The 25,688-nt window shown below is 35.9% G+C and overlaps 2 protein-coding genes across 3 annotated transcripts in view; both read right to left on the reverse strand.

Moving 5' to 3' along the window:
• Positions 1–5,317, reverse strand: part of LOC129279880 (uncharacterized) — a 35,347-nt gene extending 30,030 nt beyond the window's left edge. For both annotated transcript variants that reach the window (XM_064115727.1, XM_064115726.1), the window contains exon 1: positions 5,141–5,317. The gene's annotated coding sequence lies outside the window, so the exon portion shown is untranslated. The remainder of the gene's footprint in view (positions 1–5,140) is intronic.
• A 4,891-nt stretch (positions 5,318–10,208) lies between these two features.
• On the reverse strand, positions 10,209–21,828 carry LOC129254250 (transmembrane protein 170A-like). The gene is made up of 4 exons (XM_054892706.2): positions 21,662–21,828; positions 17,561–17,641; positions 16,052–16,222; positions 10,209–13,333 (listed from the first exon to the last, which is right to left on the reverse strand). The coding sequence occupies exons 2-4, from the start codon at positions 17,628–17,630 to the stop codon at positions 13,203–13,205; spliced, it is 372 nt and encodes a 123-aa protein (XP_054748681.1). The 5' UTR covers positions 17,631–17,641; positions 21,662–21,828; the 3' UTR covers positions 10,209–13,202.
• Positions 21,829–25,688: the final 3,860 nt, after the last annotated feature.

Raw genomic sequence — 25,688 nt, forward strand, 5'->3', positions numbered from 1 at the left:
AATTACATGAGAAAAATCAAACAAGCATAACATTGAAAATTTCATCAAAATTGGATGTAAAATAAGAAAATTATTTTTTTAATTTTTGCTTAATTTCACAAAAGTTATATGCACATCCTAGTTTGTAAAATTGTATGAAAATGAGGGGACTGATACTCACTATTCTTTTGTATTTCAGTATCTGAAATATTCTAATTGTTTCCTCATTGTCCTGTGAAACAAAGTTTTATTCCTCCCTAAAAATGTGGAGCTAACCATTGTTTATAAATTTTCTGGTTCAGTCAAGTTAATCCTTATAGTCGAAATTTTTGAAAACTGAAATATTGTATGATTCAAACAAACCAAAAAATCATCAAATTTTGCCCTAATGGGAATGCAAAAAGTCAAATACAAAAGAGGGTGGGGGTAACTTCTGACAGGTTCCTGTGAAAAAAGGCTTCAATAGCCAGAATTTTTAGCAATGTCTCCTTTATCATTTGCAGGAAGTTAATGAAAATAAAAGCTGCTTTTAAATTGTATTAAGCGCCCCTTATATACCGTAAGTCAGTATATCTTACTAAGTGACTCAAAATTTTTGCTGGTGCCCCCTCAATGCCGTGACCCACTGTACGCCACTATGCGAAGTTACTCTTCCTCCCAATGGGGGCTCAAAAATAGTGAATTTTCTTATCTAATAGGCAAAATGGGTGGGATTACTTTGGAAGCCCCCTTTCATACTTTACATCTGATTTTGATGAATTTTTCAGTGTTATGCTTGTTGGATTAATGGATTTTTCTTTTTTTATTCAAATCCAACTTTTGGTTGGGGTGGACTTCTCCATTTAAAGGCCATATGAACTAGCAGCCTTAATAGCCCCACCTCAAGTCCTCAAATATCCGTATCTGGCCAGGTTTATTATCACAATGCATCATACTGAGCAGTGTAGTCTTGTAATATAGGCCCACATGATTTGTAACACACTAATTCACATATTCAATACATTAAATCATAACCCAATAATCAAAAACACATTTTTTTTATTAGCATTTATTTAGACCAATAAGGTTTGAAAAAACCCATTCAAGTTTGTGTCCCAATAAAATATAAATTATAACAAGTGGAACGCCTCTGGCAGTCTCGCCTGCATTACGCGATTTAATATAGCAGCAGTGCTAACTTTGAAAACTACTATTAAATAATCATTCACAAAAACACCATTCATATAATGACATAATACCACGTTCATTGACCATAAATGACATTTGAACGGTGACTTAAGACTTGTCAACTACACCCATGTCCACATTTCATTCACTCTATCCATAAACTTTCAAAGTTATGATGGCAATTCAACAATTACCCCAACATGGCCTAAGTTTATTGACCTTAACTGACCTTTGACCTTGGTTTTGTGACCTGAAACTCACAGGGGATGTTCAGTGATACTTGATTACTCTTATATCCCAAGTTGTATGAACTAGATCCATAAACTGTCAGAGTTAGGGTGGTAATTCAACAAATACCCCTAACACGGCCAAAGTTCATTGACCTTTAATGACCTTTGACCATGGTCATGTGACCTGAAACTCGCACAGGATATTCAGTGGTACTTGATTAACCTAATGATTAAGTTTCATGAACTAGATCCATAAATTTTCAAAGTTATGATGGTAATTCAACAAATACCCCCAACTTGGCCAAAGTTCATTGACCCTAAATGACCTTTGACCTTGGTCACGTGACCTGAAACTCAGGCAGGATGTTCACTAATACTTGATTAACCTTATGCCCAAGTTTCATGAACTAGGTCCATATACTTTCTAAGTTATGATGTCATTTCAAAAACTTAACCTTCGGTTAAGATTTTGAAAATAATTCTCCCAACATGGTCTAAGTTCATTGACCCTAAATGACCTTTGACCTTGGTCATGTGACCTGAAACTCAGGCAGGATATTCAGTAATACTTGATTAAGCTTATGTCCAAGTTTCATGAACTAGGTCTATATACTTTCTAAGTTATGATGTAATTTCAAAAACTTAACCTTAGGTTAAGATTTGATGTTGACGCCGCCGCCGCCGTCGGAAAAGCGGCGCCTATAGTCTCGCTCTGCAATGCAGGCGAGACAATAAAACAGCATCAAGATAAAACATAAGTGTAAAAAAAAAATGTAAATTTTCCATTAAAAAAGTACATATATTATATTTATAGATTTATGTAACAACTAAAAAAGAAATAAGAACATGATGTAAGAGCAAAATGATAGAACACACATATTCACATAATATGACAAAATATAATGAATTAATGACAAAAATTGTACATAGTATGACAAAATTTTGTGTAAATTCACTGAACTTACATTATTACGTGAAATCATTTTATGTTAGAAAGTTTTTGAAAGTAGAGATAGATGTGCTATTTATGACATTATGAGGTAGCAAGTTCCACTCTTTGGAAGTTCTTACATAAAAAGAGTTCTGATAGTAATCTGTTTTTGTGAAAGGCTTGATTACCTTTCTTATCATGATCATTCCTACATGTACCTATCTTGTTGCCTGGTTTAATTATTATATTGACATTAACTGAATTTCTAGTGATCTTAGGGCTATACAAAGTCTAATGATACTTTCATCTAGCTTCCAGCAGTGTTGTGGGTCTCGAGGCCGAGGTCGGCCTCGAGATCTGCAAGATCGTCCTCAGTCTCGTCCTTGAGGGCGGAGGTTAATCCTCGGCCTCGTCCTCTTACACAATCCTCAGGTCAAGGCCGGTCAAGGCTGGGAGAATTTTAGGGTATATTTATTACATAACAAACGGGACAGCTCCTCGTTTATGATGTCACAAATCCAAAACTGAAATTTCCAATAACTTTCTTAATGTTTATTGGTTTTTCTTCAAACCTTCACCAATATTTTTTTATCATTGTTGAGATGTAGGGTTTTAGAGACACAGATATTTTTTGATGTCTTGTGAGGTTGTTTCAAAGAGACCAAATATTAAAACTGATTTTTAATGTGTATGCCTATGACAACCATCCAATATTAACCATATTGGATGAAATGAATGCTTGACTATTTTTGTCTTAATACTACAATACTACAAGTCACTCACATCAAACAAGGAATGCCAGTAACTATAGTAACTATCGTAACTATCATCTATCTACCTCAGGGAAGAACCCGGGGGGGGGGGGGCACTCACATATATTGGTGGTATGGGGATGTGCCGCTTTGATGACCCCCTTTTCAGTCCTCTAGATACTCCAAATGACGAAAGTTCCGTTCAGAAGTCCTCTCGCCCCGCTCGCAAGATCCCCGCTACGAAATATCTCAGTTCCCAAGCCCTGCAAAATTGCCCAGCGCGAGCACGGCATGTGAGAGCTGCATCACGGCTTCGCACTCCCTCAGCTAGCAGCCCCATGCCGTTCCGAGCTACATGTATATGTCATGCACCGCTAGCGCCCACATATACATGCACAGCGCTAGCGTGCACCGTATACTGTACCGCGATCCCGTTCAGTAGACCATTTTTCACACCGCCCAGTACCGTATATAGTTCCCAAGACCCCGTATTTTACCCTTATGGTCAGTTCCTTAGACCCCCATTTCAGGGTTTCGTGAGGCACACCCCCATCAAAATATAATTTGAGTGCCCCCCCCCCCCCCCCGGGAGAACAGCACTGCTTACTTAAAGTCAATTTTTTCAATGGCCCCAAAATGTGGAATTGCATAACTTTAGAAATCAGATCTAGCCCCTTTCTTAATGTATTCAAACGAAAATATAAATATTAATTACTCATAAACTATTTGTAGTCTCTGCTAGCTTTAGAGTGTGTGTGCGTGTGTGCATGAGTATACATTGGACTTAATTTTTTAATACAATATAATGTAGACCCTAAGTCTCCTTTTGTTATTGTTATTATTTTTAGGGTCAGCAACATATAAGTCCCCCCATTGGACCTCCTGATCCTCATTCTTGTATTAATTTATTGACTATATTGTATTGTGTACTTGATTGGTGTAAATATTTTGTTTTTTTATTGTACATGAATTTAATAAAATTTGAATTTTAATATTTTGCCCCGCCCACAAGATCTATGGTTAATAAATGTTTGTGCGCATGGAGCTATTATTACATCAAAATGAAATTGCATTGCATATTAGTTGCCAGGTGTGCAAGCCTTGAAATGAGCAGCTGCAGACCAGGGGCAATTTTTCAAAAAAAAATTGCCCCCAGCTCACAGGCTTTTTACAGGAACCGGGAGCAATTTTCTGGAACCAGGGGCATGCAATTAAAAAAAGAATATAACGGTGAACCAAACTGCAAATTAGTAAGCGCAGCTCCTGCAATTTTTTAATTAGTACATGAATAGCATGCTAATAGGCTTATTCAAAGTTCAAACATTTAAGAAATCATATTTAAATGTTTAAGTGTGTTTTGACACCCTTACTCTACATCCCCTTTACAACCACACACGTGGGCTTGTTTATTTTTCATCTTTAATGAACCACGAACAATGACCCCCCCAAAAAAACAAAAACAAAAAAAAATCTAAATAAATGAATAAAATAAAAATATAAAGAGAGAGAGAGATGGACTAAGAGAGAATTCAGATCAAATAATAATAAATTTAGAAAAAAGTAAATAATTTTTAAAGTTTTTTTTCATGGTCAGAATCACGGGTGTGGGTGTTTGTGTGTGATTGTGACTGTGAGGTGCACTTGGATTGCATATAAATTATGTTAAAGAAATGAAATCAATATCTAACTCGGTCTATTCAAATTCCAGCACATGTAGGCCTACATGTATTGTAGGTTCATGTACCTTAAGTTTTTCACAAGTTATTTGAAAACGCAGATCTCCACAGAAAATGCCTTTCATTCTGGGCGAGTCTAAATTCGGTGAAAATGTATTCATTAATAACTTAAATATTCATCACAATGAAAAAATCATAAAGTTTTTTGACAGTTTTCAAAAATTAACATGAAATCTAAACTCTATCTGAAACGGAAAATCACCATCACTAATAAAATAGTAGTAGTACGAACCTCGTATTAGTGTGAGTGGGCCTAACTTTACTAATTTTATAACGTTAAAGTTAGGCCCCCCTAAAACACGATTTGGCAATAAACGATAAATCTAAACAGAACTCGTACATTACCTTAGCCTTAGGCTTATGTATGCTTGACTTCGTGTCAAAATCTTGGTTCAAATTAAATGGTCTTTACTCTTGCTTTGACTTCAAACTTCTGAAGAGTTGGGCGCCGACAATCCACGATCCATCACCGTACCGAAGAATGAATGCATGGTAGCGCTAGTAGTATATAGTACGTAGTATGGCGGCAAGCTGGGGAATCCCCCGCAAATCCCAGCTTGCGTAAGTTACTACGTTTTACACTCTGCGCATGACGTCACGATAGATCAGCTGATACAAAGAAAAGAAAAAAAGTTTTACTATAAAGTGAAATTTATTTTGCTTTGAATTGGTCAAGAGAAATTTGACCCTCCCAAAAGGGGAGATTTTCACTAAAAAATGAAGGTTATTTTGGTTACAACTGCAATTTAGCATATCCACCAGACAGCACCCCTAGTCTGCTATTGCAGACTCTGAAAGGCTCGTGAGAGGGTGCTTCAGCATCCCTGCTTTCCAGAGCCATGGTAAATTCCACACACTAATCGAATGACTAACTTAAACATAACCCATAAAACCATATTGCAACCCTAACCAATTAGACAAAATAGCCTTTAACAATTGTCTGCATCTTCTGGAGTGCATGCTGATCAGACTATGAACCATGCAGGGGCTGCAGAACCAAACGGGCGGGGGGGGGGGGGGGGGCTGATCGATGACCCCCCCCTCCAATTTTCCAAAACCATGTATACAAAAACGTAAAAATGATTATCTGATTGTGATTTTTTGCATGGTCAACCCTCCAACTTTTGATTCGGCCTCAATGGAGATGAGGCCGCCTCATCTCCATACACTGCAGGGGCAGGGGTAGTAACTAGTAACTTACATTTTTTACTGAAAATTTTCAAAAAATTCACAAAAAGTGTGCGTGAAATCCTTCAATTTCACTTTAGCAAATGCAAAGGTGTCCCAAAGAGAGGCTTAAATTTAATTTGACGCTTCGCTCCTTCTCATAGAAAATTTTACACATCCTACCCCTCTAGGAATAAATGTTATGGCCATGCTTAGCCCCATAGTGTTAAATCCATGGTTGAAGTTGGTTATTCTTTTAATGTGAAGAATTTGCTGTGGAGCAACTGTCACCGGAGCAAATGTCATGGAACCAGCTTTAGAGCTTATAATCTGGGATCTAAAAATAAAAATGATAAAATTTTGAAAGGGCTATTTCCGGGGAGGGGGGGGGGGGTGGGCACTCGACCAAAAAAGTGGTAGGGGTGTGCCGCCCCAGGACCAAAATCCAGTTGAAACCAATTAGGGAGGCGCGATAGCTCAGTCGGTAGAGCGGGGGACTCGTATTCCGGTGACCCGGGTTCGATTCCCACTTGGTGCGCTAGTGCCCTTTGGTAAGGCATTAATCCTCAGTACCAGGTCCTTCGGAGAGGACCTTAAGCCGTCGGTCCTCTGGTTGCTTGCTTACAAGCATTCATGCTTTCTTAGCAATCAGGTAAAAAATCACCAATACAATACAATACAATACATAGAGCAAAACCAATTGAAACCAGTTGGCCAACTGGTTTCAATAGGGAAATTGGAACAACTGGAACCAATTGAAACCAGTTGCCAACTGGTTCCAGTTAAAACCAATTGGGCAACTGGAACCAGTTGGCAATTGGTTTCAATTGGTTCCAGTTGAAACCAATTAAGCAACCAGTTGGCAACTGGTTTCAATTGGTTCCAGTTGTTCCAATTTCCCTATTAAAACCAGTTGAATCCAATTGGAGGCAACTGGTTTCAACTGGAACCAGTTGAAACTAATTGGTTTCCAACTGGATCCAATTGGAACTTCCAGTTGGAATGACTTAATTAGTTACAAATTAATTAGAATTTGCTCTAACTATTGCTCATGCCAACAAAGAAACAGTGCCATATGTCTATTAATACCAATGTAAAGGGCAATGATAAAATAGACTTTCATAATGTATATTGCAGTTATTGTAGCAGATCAATGCGACCGGAACGGCGTAACGAAAAATATGTGAAGCTTTGGAGCGGATTGCTTTCTTCTTTTTTTTCTCGATAAGAAGAAAATGCTATGCTTTGGAGCGGCTTCCTTTGTTCTTTTTCTCATTAAGACAAAAATGCTATGCCTTGGAACAGAAATTTGAGTGTGAAAATGGGGGTCCCCTCCACGGCACATACCCACTATACATTATATACTGAGTGCCCCCCCCCCCCCCGGGGGCTATTTGCACAATTCAAATTTCACTCAGTCAAAATGAATATTTTTATGCAGGCTAGCTTCAATCATCTTTACTAAGCACATGTCAATAATCAAGAGATGGATTCATTCCCAGTTTATCACAAATTTCCTTCACAGAGATTGGCTTGATCACAAGAAGCTACAGGGAGTTAAATAAAAAATTTAAATGACTGGAAGTATCACACAGCCACAGACAGATCCCTGGGGATATCCCGGTAAGCAGGGTATAATCTGAATACGGTGTTATCTGTGTGTGTGGCTGAGATACACACAGACACACACTGAGTTCAGCTAATCCCCCACTTGCTGGGACATCCCCAGGGGGGTAAGTGTGTGGCTGTGTGATTGGTCCAGTCGTTTAAAATTTTGATGTTAATTCCTGTAGCTTCTTTGTAACTGCTCCGGGATGAAAATATTTATATCTAAATAAGTAGAGTAAAATTCACAGAGCAAAATGCTGAAAATTTCATCAAAATTTTTAACAAATAGCGAAGTAATTGAATATTAAATTTAGCAATATATGAAAACGGTTATATGCACGTCATCATGACAATTCATTAGATGGACTGATGATGTCACATCCCCACTTTCCTTTTTCTTAGGTTATTACATGAAATCATAATTTTTCATTTTTTCATAAATGTGTGAATGATATGTCTCCCTTGTAATGAAACAAGTTGCAGCAATTAATATTTAAGGCAATCATCTGTTGTTATTCCAATATTTTTGGTTCTTGAAGGAAAAAAATTGAATAAACCTAATTTCATGTTTATACAAAAGAACAAGTGAGGATATGACATCATCAATTTGCTCACTGAATATTCATGAAGACGTGCCTAGAACTGTTTCACCTGAATAATGTAGATCTTTAAAATGCCATAACTTTGTTTTTCCTTGTCCGCTTTTGATCAAATTTTCAGTGTTTTTGTCTGATTATTCTTAATCTGTTCAAATCATATTATTTTCAGTCTGGAGTAACCCTTTAAACATGCCCATGAAGGACATGTGTAAAAAACTGGGAAATTTGTTTAATCCCATCTCATTTTCATTGGTCTTTCTTTTGCCATTTAGTGACTCTGGATTCTGAAACAAATTAATTTGAGGGGCTATATCTTCTCTGTGATTGAGCCAATCTCTTAATTATTGACATGTTTTTTAGATTATTGAAGCTAGCCTGTGTAAAAATGTTGTTAATTTTGACCGAGTGGAATTCGCGCAGTGCCCTCGGAAAGTGTGATTTCTTTTGGAACCCAGTTTACTACAAGTAAATCATGAATACATCACATGAAAATTTCATACTGAATGTGAATACTTTATTATTTGCACTGTAAATATCCAGCTTCATATCACATTATAAGTGATAAAAAACATTCATTGTTATTTACATGTAAATTTGTAAAAAAAAAAAGATTAACATTTGCTCTCAACAAGTTTAATGTTTTCTTATTTTCAACCAACACAAAGATAATTATAAACATTATGCCTTTCCTATCAACTGAAAACATGAACTATTACTATACATGTATGTAGAAAAGAAACAAATTCAGATATTAATGAAGAATTATATTATCTTTTTGTTGGCTGTCTTCATGCAAGCTAACTTTTTCCAAGGGTTTCATTACCCTTTAAGCACCTTCACATCGAGGACAGTAATCAGATATACATACCCCATGATAATATGTCCTTATAACACTTTAATAAAAACTGGCTCATGCCCGCCCCCATCCCCCCCCCCCCTTTGAGAGGCACAATTCAAGTTTGTAATGTAAAAATGCTGATAAAACACAACTGTGCCCCCCTCCCCTTTTGAAAGTAAGGACCTTTTTTTTGGTCAAATTTTTCCTCGGAAAATGTGCCCCCCCCCCCCTTGGAAAATCCTGGATCTCCCCTGTGGAGGAGTAATCTCTACCCTTGTGATTTCAACTTTTCTCAACTACTTAACATAACTATTAAAAATTCTTATAATTTTTTAACTGAAAACATCTTTTAAAATTCTTAACTATCTCATACTTTGTCTGATTTTGTTAAAACCTAGTTCTGCTTCTTGTATTTTTCTTTTCTCAATTAAAAAAAAAAAAAAAAAATTGTGAAATTTCCCTTAACAATCATCACACAAAAATAGGTACATGTTTACAGTTATATAAAAATATATATTGCACGTATATTACATCAGTCAAAACCAAATGCAGGCATTTACTTGAGTCACAGGTCAATAATACTAGTATATAAATTGCTTGCTCATGTTCACACTCCTGTTAATTGGAAAGTTACTGACACAAATTTCTAGCATCCACATACATAAAATAAATACCTTCAAGGTTCAAACATTGGTATTTTTTATAATCATTTACACATTTTGGGGTACAGTATATCATGAACATAAAGCATAACATCCCAACCATAGGTACGGTAAAATATTTCCCCTGCCTGTACTTATTAAAGCCTGGGATACACCCGAACCAAATCAGCTGCAAATTCATCAAAATACACATATTCAAGAGTATTCTTTTCTCCCTCTCCGAATGCGAGAAAATTTGGGAGGGATTTGTCTCATTTTGAAATGTTCAAATCCAGTCAAATACCTTCCAAAATACTTCCGAATGTGGCCACAACAATTTTTGTTCGGTCCGCATTCGGGATGTATTCAGTTGGATTCTGAAAGGCATTCAGGGTATTCTGTTCTGATTTGGGACCTATTCCAGAACTATTCGTCTCTGATTCAGGGAGTTCTCCAAATCAGAATAGGTTCCGAATCCATCTGAATCAGGCCATATTCGGCCAAAATCAGTCCAAATTTATTCGGCATAATTCGGTTTTGGTGTAACCCTGGCTTAAAGGTCAAGTCCACCTCAGAAAAATGTTGATTTGAATCAATAGAGAAAAATCAGACAAGCACAATGTTGAAAATTTCATCAAAATCGGATGTAAAATAAGAAAGTTATGACATTTCAAAGTTTCGCTTATTTTTAACAAAATAGTTATATGAACGAGCCAGTTATATCCAAATGAGAGAGTCGATGATGTCACTCACTCACTATTTCTTTTGTTTTTTATTGTTTGAATTATACAATATCATCAATTTTTACGAATTTGACAATAATGGCCTCCTTGCCTGAAGCACAATATGTTAAAATAATGGAATTCCACGTGTTCAGGGAGGAATGAAACTTCATTTCATATGACAATGACGAGAAAATGAAAAAATTCATATTTCTTCATATAATAAAATACAAAAGAAATAGTGAGTGAGTGATGTCATCGGTTCCTCATTTGCATACCGACCGATATGTGCATATAACTGTTTTGTGAAATGAAGCAAAACTTTAAAATGTCATAACTTTCTTATTTTACATCCGATTTTGAAGAAATTTTCAGTGTTATGCTTGTTGAATTTTTCTCTTTTAATTCAAATCAAGTTTTTGTTGGGGTGGACTTGTCCTTTAATAGACTACAATTTCAATAAATACAGAATTGATTAAGTACTGGTAATTGAAATACAGTCATCCTTGCATTGCAAGCAGACACTCAATAGATCAAAAAATCACATGTACAAAAGATTTATGAGATGAGTGCCCTATGTAACATAAAAGTTCAATTGAACAAAGCTGTAAACACTTAATTGTAACTGTCTATGGATAATCATATATCAACGATTGTAAATATCAATTTCACACCTTTAGGGTAAAGATTACACAAAACAGTTGCGTTCTCCCACATTTAAATGATTTATGTCCAATTCAATCTCTACAGATGCATTAACACAATTGAATTAGTGTTCCTCCAACTTCTCAACTTTGCCACTTACCATTCTATTTCTATCATGCAAAATCAACATTCATAAAATTCATTCACCATTCTTTGTTTTTTTTTAGTTCTACTCACGAGATACACATAAAATTGAAACAAAGGCCAGTATTTCGAAGTCAAGTTTAACTACTAAGGCCATGGTCTAAAAAAAACAATAGGAAGCCAACAACATTTCGTTTAATTTTTCTCCATGCTATAAGAAATATACGGTAAGTTTTTTTTATTCCCAGACAGATTTAACCCTAACCAGCTGGGGGTGGGAGTTTGCTAATTTTTGCCCCCTTGACATTTTTTCACGATAAATCTGTAACAAGAAAAAATCGCGCCGTTACATTTCATGACTTTTTTTCCTTCAAGTCTCATGCAAACTTTAAGACCAAATTCGCGTTGCGGGGGTACGTGGTTCCAAAGTGACGTAACACTTTGTAAGTGCATGTCAGATCAAGGAACTCCTTGGTCAGATCCAATATTGCTCAAAAACTTTCATAAACAAGTCCAATGCAAATTCTGAATGTGGCCAATATTCATAAATGTATCATTATTTTTATTTTTACTGACTAAAAGCAATTTATATTTCATGCCCTTATAATGACTGAAAAAGTGTTGCCGACAATTTCCATAAAAAAAGTAAAAACAATGAAAAACATAAATAAATAAAAAAGAAATACAAATAACATACAAAATTTAAACAATTAAATGAAAAAGAAAAAAATCTGATATTGCCATCTATATCATACAATTGATAATAATCCCAAGAATAGTGTCCAGACCAAAACCTAGCAGTTTTGTGGCTATATTTTGTGGCATTACCAGTACCCTAAAGAAATTACATTGGCTTTCTGTTGAAAAGCGCATCACATTTAAGATTCTTTGTTTAGGTTTTAAAGCTCAGCATGGCTTATCTCCATCATACTTGTCCAATTTACTAAATGATTACAACCCACCCCGCAACCTTCGATCAAGCAAAAAAGTACTTCTTCAAATTCCCAAAACCCACACAAGCTTTTATGGTAGCAGATCATTTGCTGTAGCTGGACCAACCCTTTGGAACAAATTACCCCTACATATCAGACAGACATCCACTTATTAAACTTTTAATTCCTTACTCAAAACCCATCTTTTCCGAAACTAACTAGGTGCAGTATAGGTAATTATTTTATAGGTAATAATTGTAAGTTTAAATATTAAGTAATTCTGTAATTCACAAGTCTATTTTCTTTGTTTGTAGTATGTTTACTTTGTATCCTTTATTGTAAAGCGCGTAGAGAAACTTTCAGTTTATTATGCGCTATATAAGAGAAGTATTATATATATATATTTAAAGATTTACAGCTAAATAATGATTTCGCATTAATTGATTAAAAATTGATTTGAATAATTTTGGTACAAATGACAGAGCCGGTTACAGAGCTTTAAAATCACAAGGTACCCAAGATAATGAATAGAAAAAAAATAAGGTTGCATCAATGACTCTTGACATCATATCCAACTTCTTCTGTGTAATTGCTTTCACAATATTATAATTATCCAGGATGACAGAGAAAAACTATTAGGTTTTGACCACATCATATTCATCATGATTTCTACAGATGAATCCAGAGCAATTTCCATCAAAGGCACATCATAATGTCCAAACTTGAAGAAGTCTACATGCACAGACCCTGACTGAAACTTTAAACAACAAGTGGGTCTTCATACAAGACTAGCATATATAATACTTGCTGTTTTAATTTCCTTCTTTACACACAAAGGATTGTAGGCTGCAAATTCAGACCACTTAAATCAAGTGAAGGGTTTGCACAGCAGATAAGTGGCTTGACACGATGCACATTCACTTGGTAGTCCTCGTATTCATGTTAAATTCTCCAATATCTCTGAATGTACAATGTGGTATTCAAATTTCATAATGCAGGAGAAAGAGTAATCATGGCATACTGTATATGTTCCAGATCCAACTTCTGAAGCCATCTGTCTTTTACAATTCCCTTGTATTTGTCCAGTGAGCAATACATGATCAGAGTTACATCATAATGTACCCAATATTCTTGAGAACGAGACAAGGGCTACAACAAATGTTTGACCAGTTCCACAGACTAGAGCCCATAGAGGATACATTGATATCTTGGCTGTGTAGAATAGTCCTGCTATAATTGCACCTATAGAAGAGAAAGACATTGATTGAGAGTTAATTCTTTTATAATCTTATTTTTATATTCCTTTTTTTTAATGTTTTTTACCGAAAAAAGACGATGATGGTTTATGTTATTATGCAACTGTAACAATGATAATTTACAGTCATGTCACAGTCAAATACATTTGTATGTTTCTACTTAGTCCAAATCTTACTGTCTGCTGATACAATACATGTATTTTAAGATGAAATCCAAAATCACAAAAATGACAGCTCTTACTTTATCACTTTTTTTTAGACCGTCCCTCCTCAACTCTGAGGTTCAGATATGATGCAAAAAAAAAGTCCCCCTCCCCCTACAGACTCAAAAGGGGGAGGGTAGGGGGGTTTCAGCCCCACTTTTTTCAATACAAACACATAGAAATAATTTTTTTTTGCATGCTAACTTGCTAAGCCGCCCCTACCCCCACTTTCAAAACTAGACGGTTCCTGACTCCCACATTTTACGCTTCAAGTCTAAAATGGGCCAAACTTGGGCAGATTAACTCATGCATCATAATGATTCCACTATAATGTAATGAATCCTGCTATAGGATACAATGTCATAATGATTGAGACATCAATGAGTCATTTTGAATGATGTTGTGAGTTTGTCCGTACAGCTCGGGATAGACTTATGCACTAACTTTTCAAATTAATTTGACTGGTCTGCATGATACATATTGCACAAAAAAATCCCTCTGCCTGTGCACACTATTCTTTCTGTGTGTGAAGTCCCATTGATTTGTACACAAAAATGTTGCTTAGATATAAGAAAACAATGCAACATATATCTGAACAGACTAATCAGATTACCTCTGTAATCCAAAAAGAATTTTCAGATTGTTTTTTAATGTGTGCTTTTCCGGTATTATTGACAAAAATAACATACCAGTAAACATTTATGTTAACAAGTGGAACGCCTCTGGCAATCTCGCCTCCATTAGCGGTTCCATATAGCATGCAGTAGTGCCGACTTCGAAATCAACTAAGATGATTAATAATTCACAAAAACACCATTTATATGATAATAAAATACTTGGGTCACTGACCTGAAATGACCTTTGACCTTGATCATGTGATCTAAGACACATGTGCAAGACAATCAGTGATACTTGATTACCCTTTGTGTCCAAGTTTCATGAACTGGATCCACAAACTTTCAAAGTTATGATAGCATTTCAACAAATACCCCAACAAGGTCGAAGTTCATTGAGCCTTATTAACCTTTGACCTGAATCATGTGACCTAAAACTCGGGCAAGATTATCAGTGATATTTGATTACTCTTATGCACAAGTTTCATGAACTAGATCAACATACTTTTGAAGTTATGATGACAAAAAGACATGTTGAAAACTTAATTTCAATGTTGACGGCCCCTAGAGTCTTGTTCTGCTATGCAGGCGAGACAAAAATCTCGACAGGGAATGACTTGCTAAAATATGACCCCCACTTTTAAGACCCCATTGTCATCTACTTTCTTAAACTAGTTTATTTGAAACCACTTTCATGTAAACCAGTTTAACATGTAATGGGAGTGCTCGAGGCGGTTCTTGGATGCGATCTTAAGTGGTCTTCAAGTTCTAAACCAGATTGGAAAACCATCTCACAATGTGGTTTTCAAGACCACTTGCCTCACTAAAGCCATTTTCATACTGAAGGCAAAGTGGAGTTACTCTGGAGTAACTCCGGATTGAGTTGATACGTTTTTACTACGGACCGACATTACACCCCCTTTCAAACTGGCAAGCTCCGCTGCCTCCGCAGCAGTGTATCTGCAATCATTTCCATGGTTTCCAAGCGAGTTTGCGCCATGTGGTGCGAAAAATCTCCCCCATGTGGAAATGAATGAGATAGGCGATACCACACTTCTGGTGCGGACTAACTCCGTTTGTAACCCTCTTCGCAAAGTGGGTTGAGTACTCCGCTTTGAATCCGGATTGATATAACCCTAGAATTTTCAAACTGCCCTCCAAAGTGGAGTAACTCCTTCTGGACTCCGGAGTAACTCCACTTCAGCTGTCAGTATGAAAGTGGTATAACCGTTCTTCGTGGGAGTATGAGGGTGTGTTCAATGTTGGACACGCTATCCAGTACACACTGTATGTAGAATGAATATGCTCCAGTTTCAAAGTTTGCGCAAAATATGTGACCCCACTGAGAGCATTCCCATAGCAACAAGTTCACTTTATGAGAAGTGGTTCTGGAACCCAGTTCAGATTGTGATGAGAACACTAGCAAAGAAATCCTTTAAGCCGCTTTCTTAAACTAGTTTTAGGGAAACCAGTTTAAGAAAGTAGATGAGAACTAGTCAAGAGGGCTCCGAGATGATATTTTCATAAATATGTTGTCTTTTCATCACAAAGTCAAGACACACATGTTAGTAGGCCTGTGTAGAAAAACATAAATAAACATTGATTTCACTACAAAAAAAGGATTAACACCCTATTTTTCAAAATCATTTTTCTTAAATGTGGATTTCCTAGGGAAATCCATGTTTGTTTATGTGTTTCGACACGAGCCATCTTAAAAGTGTGCCTTGACTCCGTGATGACAAGACATCATCATACTAAAATTATCACCACGTAGTCCTTTCAGCTTGACGAACAGGGTCTAAAATACAGGCCTCTTCATTACTACATGACATTAAATAAAGAACTAGTTGACGCTAGATAGTGCAAAATCAAGAATGGAATACTCACTGCTTGCGATACCACCAGTGATTGGTCCAAGTAAACCCATTAGCATGATCCAGAGGGAATAGAGACGGCCAATCTTGTGTTTACGTAACGCACAGAATGCAGTGATAGCAGCCAAGGCATGTATGAGCGATGATGAGAAGAGGTACCACAAGAAAATCTGATACCACATTGCTGTTGAAAACAAGATATGAGTTCAATACAAAAACAATTCAACAGAATTGAATATTGATTCAATTAGTTTGAGCACTATCACTATTTTAAAGATGCATTTATACCCAACACACTACAGAAACCAGGAGGTTCATGAACTACAAGTCTTGCCTGATTTTGCAATCAATATAATATTTTGACCCCTAGATGACCTTTGACTCCATCAACCTCATAAACACACAAGAGGTATAAGGATCATTTATACCAACAGTCCAACACCATTGATGCAGAAAGAAATGAGACCAATTTGAATAAAAACTTGACCTTTTTACTTCTACATGACCTTTGAACCCATCACCCTCAACAACATACGTGGTATTACCCAAAGATCATATGTACCAACAAGTGTGAACATAATTGATGCAGAAATAAAGAAATCAGACCAAGTTGAACAAAAACTCAAGGTTTTACCCCTAGATGACCTTTGACCCCACTTTCCTCTACAACACAATACCCAGGGTTCATTTTCACCACGTGTGATCAAAATTGCCATACAGAAATAAAGAAATGAGAGCAAGTGGAACAAAAACTTAAAAAACAAAGATGAACATGACCTCAATCATTTGACCTTTTGACCCCTAGATGCCCTTTGACCCCATCATTCTCATAATGTCACATGTTGTCTTACCTAAGGACCACATGTACCAAATATGTAAATAATTGATGAAAAAATAAAGATATGAGAGCAAGTTGAACAAAAACTTTAAAAATTTTTAACAGACCAACAGGAAAAGTGAATACTAGGTCTCTGCTGAACTCGTTCAGGCGAGACAACCAAGCCTGGAGACAACAATAAAAACAGAAAAAAAATATTCAAAACACTGTACACAAAATATTTGAATTATTGAAAATATTTGACATCCTTGAAAAACAAATTCTACAGTATATCATCTGAATCTGATGATATAGTGTAGTTATGGATAGGCCTACTGATCTTATTTCATGAACGATTTTACTTGAATAGTTTCAGTGGGTGTGGGAGCAAATGACTCTGCTATTATAGTGTGACATGACTCAAGTATACATGAGCTGATTATAGAACCATGAATTATGCACACTTGTAAATAGTCAAATCAATGTGATTTAAAAACGATGGTCTCATGATCCTGGTGACTTACTTATTATTGATTAACCAGTCAATCAATCCATCAATGAATCAATCAACGAATCAATGACTGAATGATTGATGATTTTCAATCAATCAATCAAAATTCATACTTTCAAATAGAGAGAACAATGTAATTTTAGTTAAGGCTGAGGTATCATGATTCTGTTGACTTTATAAATGTTTATACTAACCTATCCAGTCATCAAGTGGATTTGACTTCAAGCTGATAACACTTTGGAATGATGGAAACCCGTCACTCATTTTGATGGTATCTGAAACAAATTAAGCACAGTTCTGCCTTTATATACATGCTCACTATGACTTGACAACTCAATCACAATCAAATCAAATTAAATGGCGGAAGGGGCAAGTCCTCTAAAGTCTAAGCCACACTAGCCTTAGGACCCCTTCCAATTTTGGCGATATCAATGTGTAAAATAATCGTAAGCTACATTCACAAAACATCAGTATCGGCCGCACAGAAACGCTGTTAGCGTAACATTGCGCTTACACTGCGGTAACAAAGGGCCCTGTTACAACTGGTAATCTCGCCGCGATGGCTAATGTCAAAGTAATGTAGTGTTGTCGCTGGATCTAATACTCTTTTACTTTCAACCAGACTTAAATGAGACAAGCACTGCAGGATGTACAGTTTATATACATTTATTAATTAAAGATGATTACTTGATGATAATGACAAAAACATGAGTAAGTCTAATAATAATAATGGATATTTAGAGGCGCTAAAAACAAAAAGTACCATAGCGCGTACAATGTATGAATAATAATTTAACATGAATAATAATGTGACTATACTCTGAAGATGAAGATAATATAAATGCTGCAAACTGATGTAGTATACTTTTCTGTAGCTCTAAACTCCAATCTCTAATCTATCTGTATGCTGGAACAATCTCTAAAGTAATCTGATTTGGGTTCAGAAGTGAACCCCTTAGGCCTATATATTGGTCTGCTCAAGACTCTTTACAGCCAAACAGGTGTTGGTCAACCTTGGACGCTTGACCTAACTTAACTCTGAATTGGGGGAGTTGACCTTTTAGGGAGAACATGAAATGTAGTGAATAAGAAACCCATAAAATGTATGTGCGTCAGAAGTTTAGCTGGAAGAGGAATGAGTAATATTTTCTTAAGAAAGTTGGAATTGGTAAACATATAGTTTCCTGTTATACTTCCTGTAGAAGTATTGATTGTGTATTGATATATTATTGAATATGTGAGATATGTCTTATCATCACATAACATCCCCTTTTGTTAGAAAATGTGGCTTTCCCACATTTGTTTAGAAAAATATTGAAATAATGGTCCAATAGATTTAAACAATTAAAATTCATATAAAACAAAATAATAATATTTGTGAAACTTTTTAATTTACCTTCTACTGAACTATAGATTCCTACAGTACTAGCAAAGATTAACCTATAGATACTAACAAAATATATGAACTAAACCTAAAATAACATCATATAAAAAATACAAGATGTAAAATATTACACACAAAAATAACTTTAGTCATATCACTTTTTACGTTAATAAACCTAAATGAATTTGAATTAAAATATTCATATATTCAAATTATAATCAATGATAATGTTTGATTACTAATTGATAACAAGTCGTGTGGTCCAGTGGTTAGAGCATTGGACTCATAATCGCAAGGTTGTGAGTTCGAATCCCAACTCTGCCATTGTCTCCACTTTGATAAAAAGGCCCAAGAGTGATATCTGTCGTCTATTACGTCAGCCACTATGACTGATTAACCTAGACGTAAAATGTTTCCAATGTAATTGGTTATATACCAGCTTGGCGTTTACCAGCAAAAAATGCTGTCCTGCCGAGTTCCTACGGGAGTTACCACAAACAGAAACAGAAGATGTTCTTATAAAACAATATTTGGTTTTTACAAACAATAACTATTTCGTCAATAAGATTTGGGCATTTGAGATGTCTCAGAACAGTTTCATGATACATTATGATATTGTAACAGCTATTAAAGTGTTACTCATGCAACAATAATATCATATAAATCAATCATTTTTCGAGCTGCGGGCATCCTCATAACTTAGGGAGATGTGCATGCAACTATTTCCACTTTCAATTCTGAAGTATATAAACAATAGTTTTACGCACTAACCAAATCATCCTACTCTGTATGAGTTTCACCACAAATTTGCTCGGATAATGTCTTCTATCGGGCATTTCAAGTACTTTCAAACTTGATTTATATTCATGCTATACACAAAGCGGTGAAATACTCTAACATTGGAGCGCACAATGGAATTATGGTATTCCTTACACATTAATAGTGTAGTCCAGTATCATTCTCACTGGAAAAATTACTTTGCTTTACATGTTAACCATTTGACATTATATAGATTCGACTGAAATACATAAGTTACTGATCAGTAATATCTCGTTTGAAAATACCATAATGTAATTTTGTCCTGAATTATAAACTCAAATTATACATAAATCATATAAGAAGATTAAAGCAAGCCTTTAATGCGTGTTAGCAGTATATTCATCAATCCATTAAAATCTCCCCTAAAATTGTTATCACTTGTCAACCCTTCAACACTTTGATTTATATTCTCTTTGAACATTTTTAATAACCTTGTCTTGACTAAAGTGTTATACTTCCTGTAGAAGTATTGATTGTGTATTGATATATTATTGAATATGTGAGATGTCTTATCATTAACAGTAGGATGGGGGGTTGGGTGTCCGGACACGTAACAGAAATGAAGCCTTGTTTTTATCTCAGGAATAAACCAAAAATATAGGTTGAATAGTTTTTTTTCACCATCAATATTTGTTCTTTATAATATTTTCTTATATTCTGTGCTAAAAAGAATTAAAGACATTGCTTGTAAACTTTTCAAAATTGAGAGTAAAAGTCATGTGTCCGGACACCCAACCCGTCCGGACACACAAGTCACAACCACTGGGTATACTAATGGCTAATGCATTATTTATTTACATCTGGGATCAACGCTGCTTGACATCACAATCTGTATATCATTATTCATTAAAGGAGAATGAAACTCTTGGAGCAAGTTAGCTTTTGTGAAAGCAGAAAAATCAAAGAATAAGATCAACAAAACTTTGAGTAAAATAGGACTAGCAATAAAAGAGTTATGAGCATTTGAATGTCGAGATCACTAATGCTATGGAGATCCTCCCATTGGCAATGCGACCAAGATCTGTGATGTCACACACGTACAACTCTCCCATTTGGACACTGAAAATATACCCCAAAACATATCTTTTTGCTCATTCTAATCATATGACAAACGATTCATCAATGATAAAATGTTGTGAAACCTCTGTACTTGTCATCTCATAAAGAGAACACCTCACCTTGTGATAGACTCTATAAAAGTGAGAATATACGTGAAATAAGTACTAAAGTAATGAGGGAGTTGTACGTGTGTGATATCACAGATCTTGGTCGCATTGCCGATGGGAGGATCTACATGGCACTAGTGATCTCAATATTCAAATGCTCATAACTTTCTTATTATTCATTCAATCTTCCTCAAACTTTCAACAATATGTTTCTTTGATTTTTCTCTTTGATATGGATTCAGCTGGTTTCAAGGGTTTCATTCTCCTTTAACACAGCGGGATTTTCGCATTAGTGAGTTTTGTGATATTTTCATCTCAGTTACTGATCTTTACTTTAGAATGTTTTCCACATTGGTGAAAGATAATTTGTACAAATATTAAAATTTGCAGTTTTTGTTTGTATGAAAAGTGCATAGCTTAATAAAAACGTTAGGTCCCCCATCATTGTCATTATCATCAGGCAAGTCCTGTTTTATCTGACTTAATCAAGGAAAGTTGTCAGAATTGACAACTTGTCAGACAAAAGTTTTAATGAAACACTCCCCAGATCTGATCTGTGGAAAAAATTGGGTTTAAACGTTGTTAAAATGAATAGAGTTAGTTAGAGAACCCCGGCGCGGCCCCTTCAGATAATTTCCCAACAACTCGTCCACGTATACTTCGCGCTGTACAGTTTCTCAATCTTCTGGGCCGCGCTAGCTGGTAACAGATCACGTATACGCTTCGACCGAGTCGACTTTCAAGGCAGTCGAAATCTGTGCGAGACGATTTAAGTACACGACTCGGTTCCCACACACGGTTTGCATTTAAACATAGACTAGTACATTGTCATTGCCAATTTATAAGCAAGTAAAAAAACTGAGGTAATTTGGATCTACATCAATTGCATGCAATTTTGCAGACTTAAATTAAGGACGCAAGCTTACCGTACTTTTGGAGAGCGGCCGAGGGCAATGGCTGGTGTGGACAGTGATTATAGCAGTAGCTCTACTGAAGATGATGATGACTACGTTCCTTCTGGTAAGTCATGCATGGGATCTCGAGGGAGCTAAGTGTAAGCTAACCAGGCCGGGGAGCTTCAGCCCGCGAAGCCGAAGCGGCCCCGTAGCTCATTGGGCCAGTCTAAGCTAGCGCTAGCCAGGGCTAGGCGCGAGCGCATAGCATGCATGCGATTAGACAGCTGGCAGCCGTCTGTTTTGAGGAGTTTTTTAACATTTTTTTTTTTAAGTTCTCCTCATACACAGACGGCTCGCTAGCGTGCAGCCACCATTAGGGGACTTGCAATGCAAAATCCCCCCGTCGGGGCTCTTCAATTTTTGTCTTTAATCAATAAAAATTTTGAAAATGAATGCGACCAAAATGCAAATTGATATTCCCTCTTGCCTTCTTGGCATTAATTGCCAAGAAACGGAGAAAAATCGAGTTAAAAGGAACAAAAACAGTGACTTACCTCGGCTGTCGCGCAAATTCACTTCCCCGTTTTATCCGATCTTAAGTACATAAACATATGGCCATTGAGTCCCCTGTACAGATCGCGCTAGAACTTCGGTCTCTGTATTTGGTGAGTGAAGCCAACGGAGTTCAGCTGAACAACCAACATAACAGAGACCGAAGCTTTTGGTCTAGCATGCGATTAGACAGCTGGGGCCCGTTTCTCAACACCTGGACAAGTTAGTCATATCTTGGCTTTATCCACCAACTACGGAGTTAGTTCCAATCTTACTAAACCTGTTTCACGAAATGCTTCCTAAACTAGTAAGGCCAAAAGGGTAAGGCCTTACTGCGGCAGCCCGAACCAGGGTTGTTTGATTTAAATCATGTCGATTTAAATCATAAATCACTTGATTTTTTTCAAAAAAATCACTGATTTAAATCAACTTATATGAAAAAAATTAGTTTTCTCTATTTTCTCTTCTTCTTAACAGATACTTTCAATGTAATCATTTTCATTTCTGTTCCACATGCTTTAGAGATACTTTAAAAGAATGATACACCCTCATGGAGTCTGATTTAACACCACTGTTTTATTTTCAAACTGTAAAACAAGCAAAACTGATGAAAACAACAAGTTTCTAACAAAGTAATGATAAATAACTCTCTGTATGTACACCAAACTGTTAAATCTTCAATAAAATAATATATAAAATCTACAAAGGTGCTCAAAGTCCACAACTTGGATACTTTTACAAAACAGCTGAACTACTTGTATGTACCTCCTTCTTGTTACTATTAATACCCATTCTTTCAATTACTTAAGTTGCAAAACCCTTTGTTTATTAGCTATTACCAGCTGTTAGTTGGGAAGTCCCCCATGTGATAGTTCTAGGAAATATTCCTAGCTAAAATCCCCCATGTGATAATTCTAGGAAATATTCCCAGCTAGAATTCCCAAGGGCAGTATAGGAACCCTAACAGGCCTTTAATAATGTCAATTTTGTTGGAAATTCTCAAGTTCTTTGAGTACTTCATGCATTGGAGTAACACTTCGTATGTTTTGGACTGACTGATATAAAAATTTCAAGAGTTTAAATGTATACATAATACATAACATTACTTGGGTTTCCATAAAATGTCCCTCTCTATAATGCAAATAAATATAAAAAAAATTAAAAAAAATTACCTGTATATAAGTGGATTATTGTGTCAAATAGTACAATACACAATGTTCAAAAGACTACTTGACCACTATTATTGGTGTAAAACAGTTTAAATATAGTTTAAAACTTGTTAAGTGTGACCATTATTTTTCGTTGGAAAAAAATCCAAAAAATCTGATTTAAATCATAAAAATCCGATTTAAATCCAAAAAATCTGATTTTTTTGATTTTTTTAAAAAAATCCAAAAAATCAACAACCCTGGCCCGAACACAGTGTACTGACTGTGGTCTGTGTTCGGGCTGCATGGACGGTGATTCACCCCGACTCACCAGATCAAACCAGATGAGCATCGGGAATCACAGGAAAACGAATAAAATTTGACAAAATTGTAATAAAGGAAATCAATACATACTTACAACTTAAGCCACAATATCGGCGGTCCTCAAAACGAAGAAATAATGCCCCAAAACTAGGCAAAAACGGAGGAAAAATTTGCCAGTGTACATTGAAAGTCGTTCGTACAGGAAGCAATGGAGGATCGATATAGCCTTTTGACGAGGCAACGAGATGAATTGATTTTTATCACCAAACGGGCAAAATAACAAAAACAAACGATAAACGAGAAAAAAATACTAATTGAATATGCGATTTTAGTAAGTTCGTATTATCATCAGATCCTGCCAATACCACTAAAGTCCATATAGAAAATACAACAGAAGGCCCGACAACAGGCTATCATTTGATGCGTCGGAGAGATTGTTATGAATATTCATGAGTCTAGTTCCGTAAATTCTTGCTTCTCCCTTTTGCCTGGCGACTATTTTAGCTACGGCTTTGGTGGTTTTTTTCTTTGAAAGAAATAACATATTTTCGTTTGAATTATTTGTTTTTCTTTCTTTCTCCTCCATTCTTTTCTTTTGTTCTGTTTTATTTTCTTTTCCCCCTTTTTTATTCTTGTTATTGTGTTCCTCTACCTTCTTTTCATTTTTTTTTGGGTCTGCATGTTTTCTTTTTCTTTCTTCCCTTTTTTATTCTTCTCTTTTGCCTTTTGCTCTTTTCCTTTTTTTCTTCTTCGTCATTTTTCTTCTTTTCTTTTTTTTTGTCTCTAATTTTTTTCTTGTCTTTATCCTCTCTTTTTCTTCTTTGTTTCTTCATTGTTTTCGAGAGATTATGTACATGGTATCGTACTACAAGTTTTTTTTAATTATTATTATTATTGGAAACTGTATAGATATATGTAAATAAACAAGTGAAGAAATAAATGAACACTCATAGGAATATGTTCGTTGATCAAAATTATTGAGTGATCAGCAAACCATCTCTTTAAGATATTGATGCCTATTTTCTGGAACCCAGCCTCTGACAGGCCTGTGCTGGCTTAGCCTAGAGGACTCTGTGATGTAAAATGATTTTAAAAATATCATCACGGAGTCCAATGCTGGCTCCCACGTATTTTTATTTTTTTCTCTCTCGTTATGTTTTCCATTTTGTTTATTTTGTATACTGTGCATGTATCCTTACTTTCAATTTGAAATGTATGTTGTATGCAGGGTGCGACATAAGCGCTTGCCCGATTGCCCGGGGCAAGTAAAGGTTAGAGTCGGGCAAGTGTTTTGAAGCAAAGTCAAAAACTGATTGCCCGAATCGGGCAAGCAAAATTCTCCTATGGAAATTATATTTTACTTAGAAAGATTCCCCATGTTTCACCATCAAAATATAGAAAAGAAAAAGAGACACAAAAAAAGCAATATCATTAATTTTCTTCTTTCAAAAAAGTTATAAGTCATGATTTGAATTGCAAAATTTGCGCCATTTTCTGCAATAAACACACAGCTCAGAGACGTACACACACACACAGAATCAATGACAGTCTAGCATACCTAGCTAGCTAGCGCCTAGTCCAGGCAGCCGATGCACATGCATGTAGTTTCTACGGAGTACGGTGCTGCATGAACGAAGTTTGCTCTGGAAGAAATCTCCCACAGAACTGTCAAAATTCACATTTCTTACCAATGAAAATTCTTGTAATGTCCATATTTCCTAAAAATTGGGGTAGCTCTGTCATTTGTAAGTAAAAGGAGAAATTTACCTCAGTTGCATGCAAGATCATGGAGCACATAGTTGTCAGTGAAATGATGGATCACTTCGACACACATGCAGTGTTGGCAGAGACCCAGCATGGCTTCCGTACACAGCATTCTTGTGACACACAGCTACTAGAGTTCACAGAGGATCTTACCTACCATCTTGAGAAAGGGAAACAATCTGACATCTTGATAATGGACTTTGCTAAGGCATTTGATAAAGTTAACCACAGCCTTTTAGTACATAAGCTACAATGCTATGGAGTCCGTG

This window comes from Lytechinus pictus, chromosome 2, assembly GCF_037042905.1.
Source record: "Lytechinus pictus isolate F3 Inbred chromosome 2, Lp3.0, whole genome shotgun sequence".
Classification (NCBI taxonomy): Eukaryota; Metazoa; Echinodermata; class Echinoidea; order Temnopleuroida; family Toxopneustidae; genus Lytechinus; species Lytechinus pictus.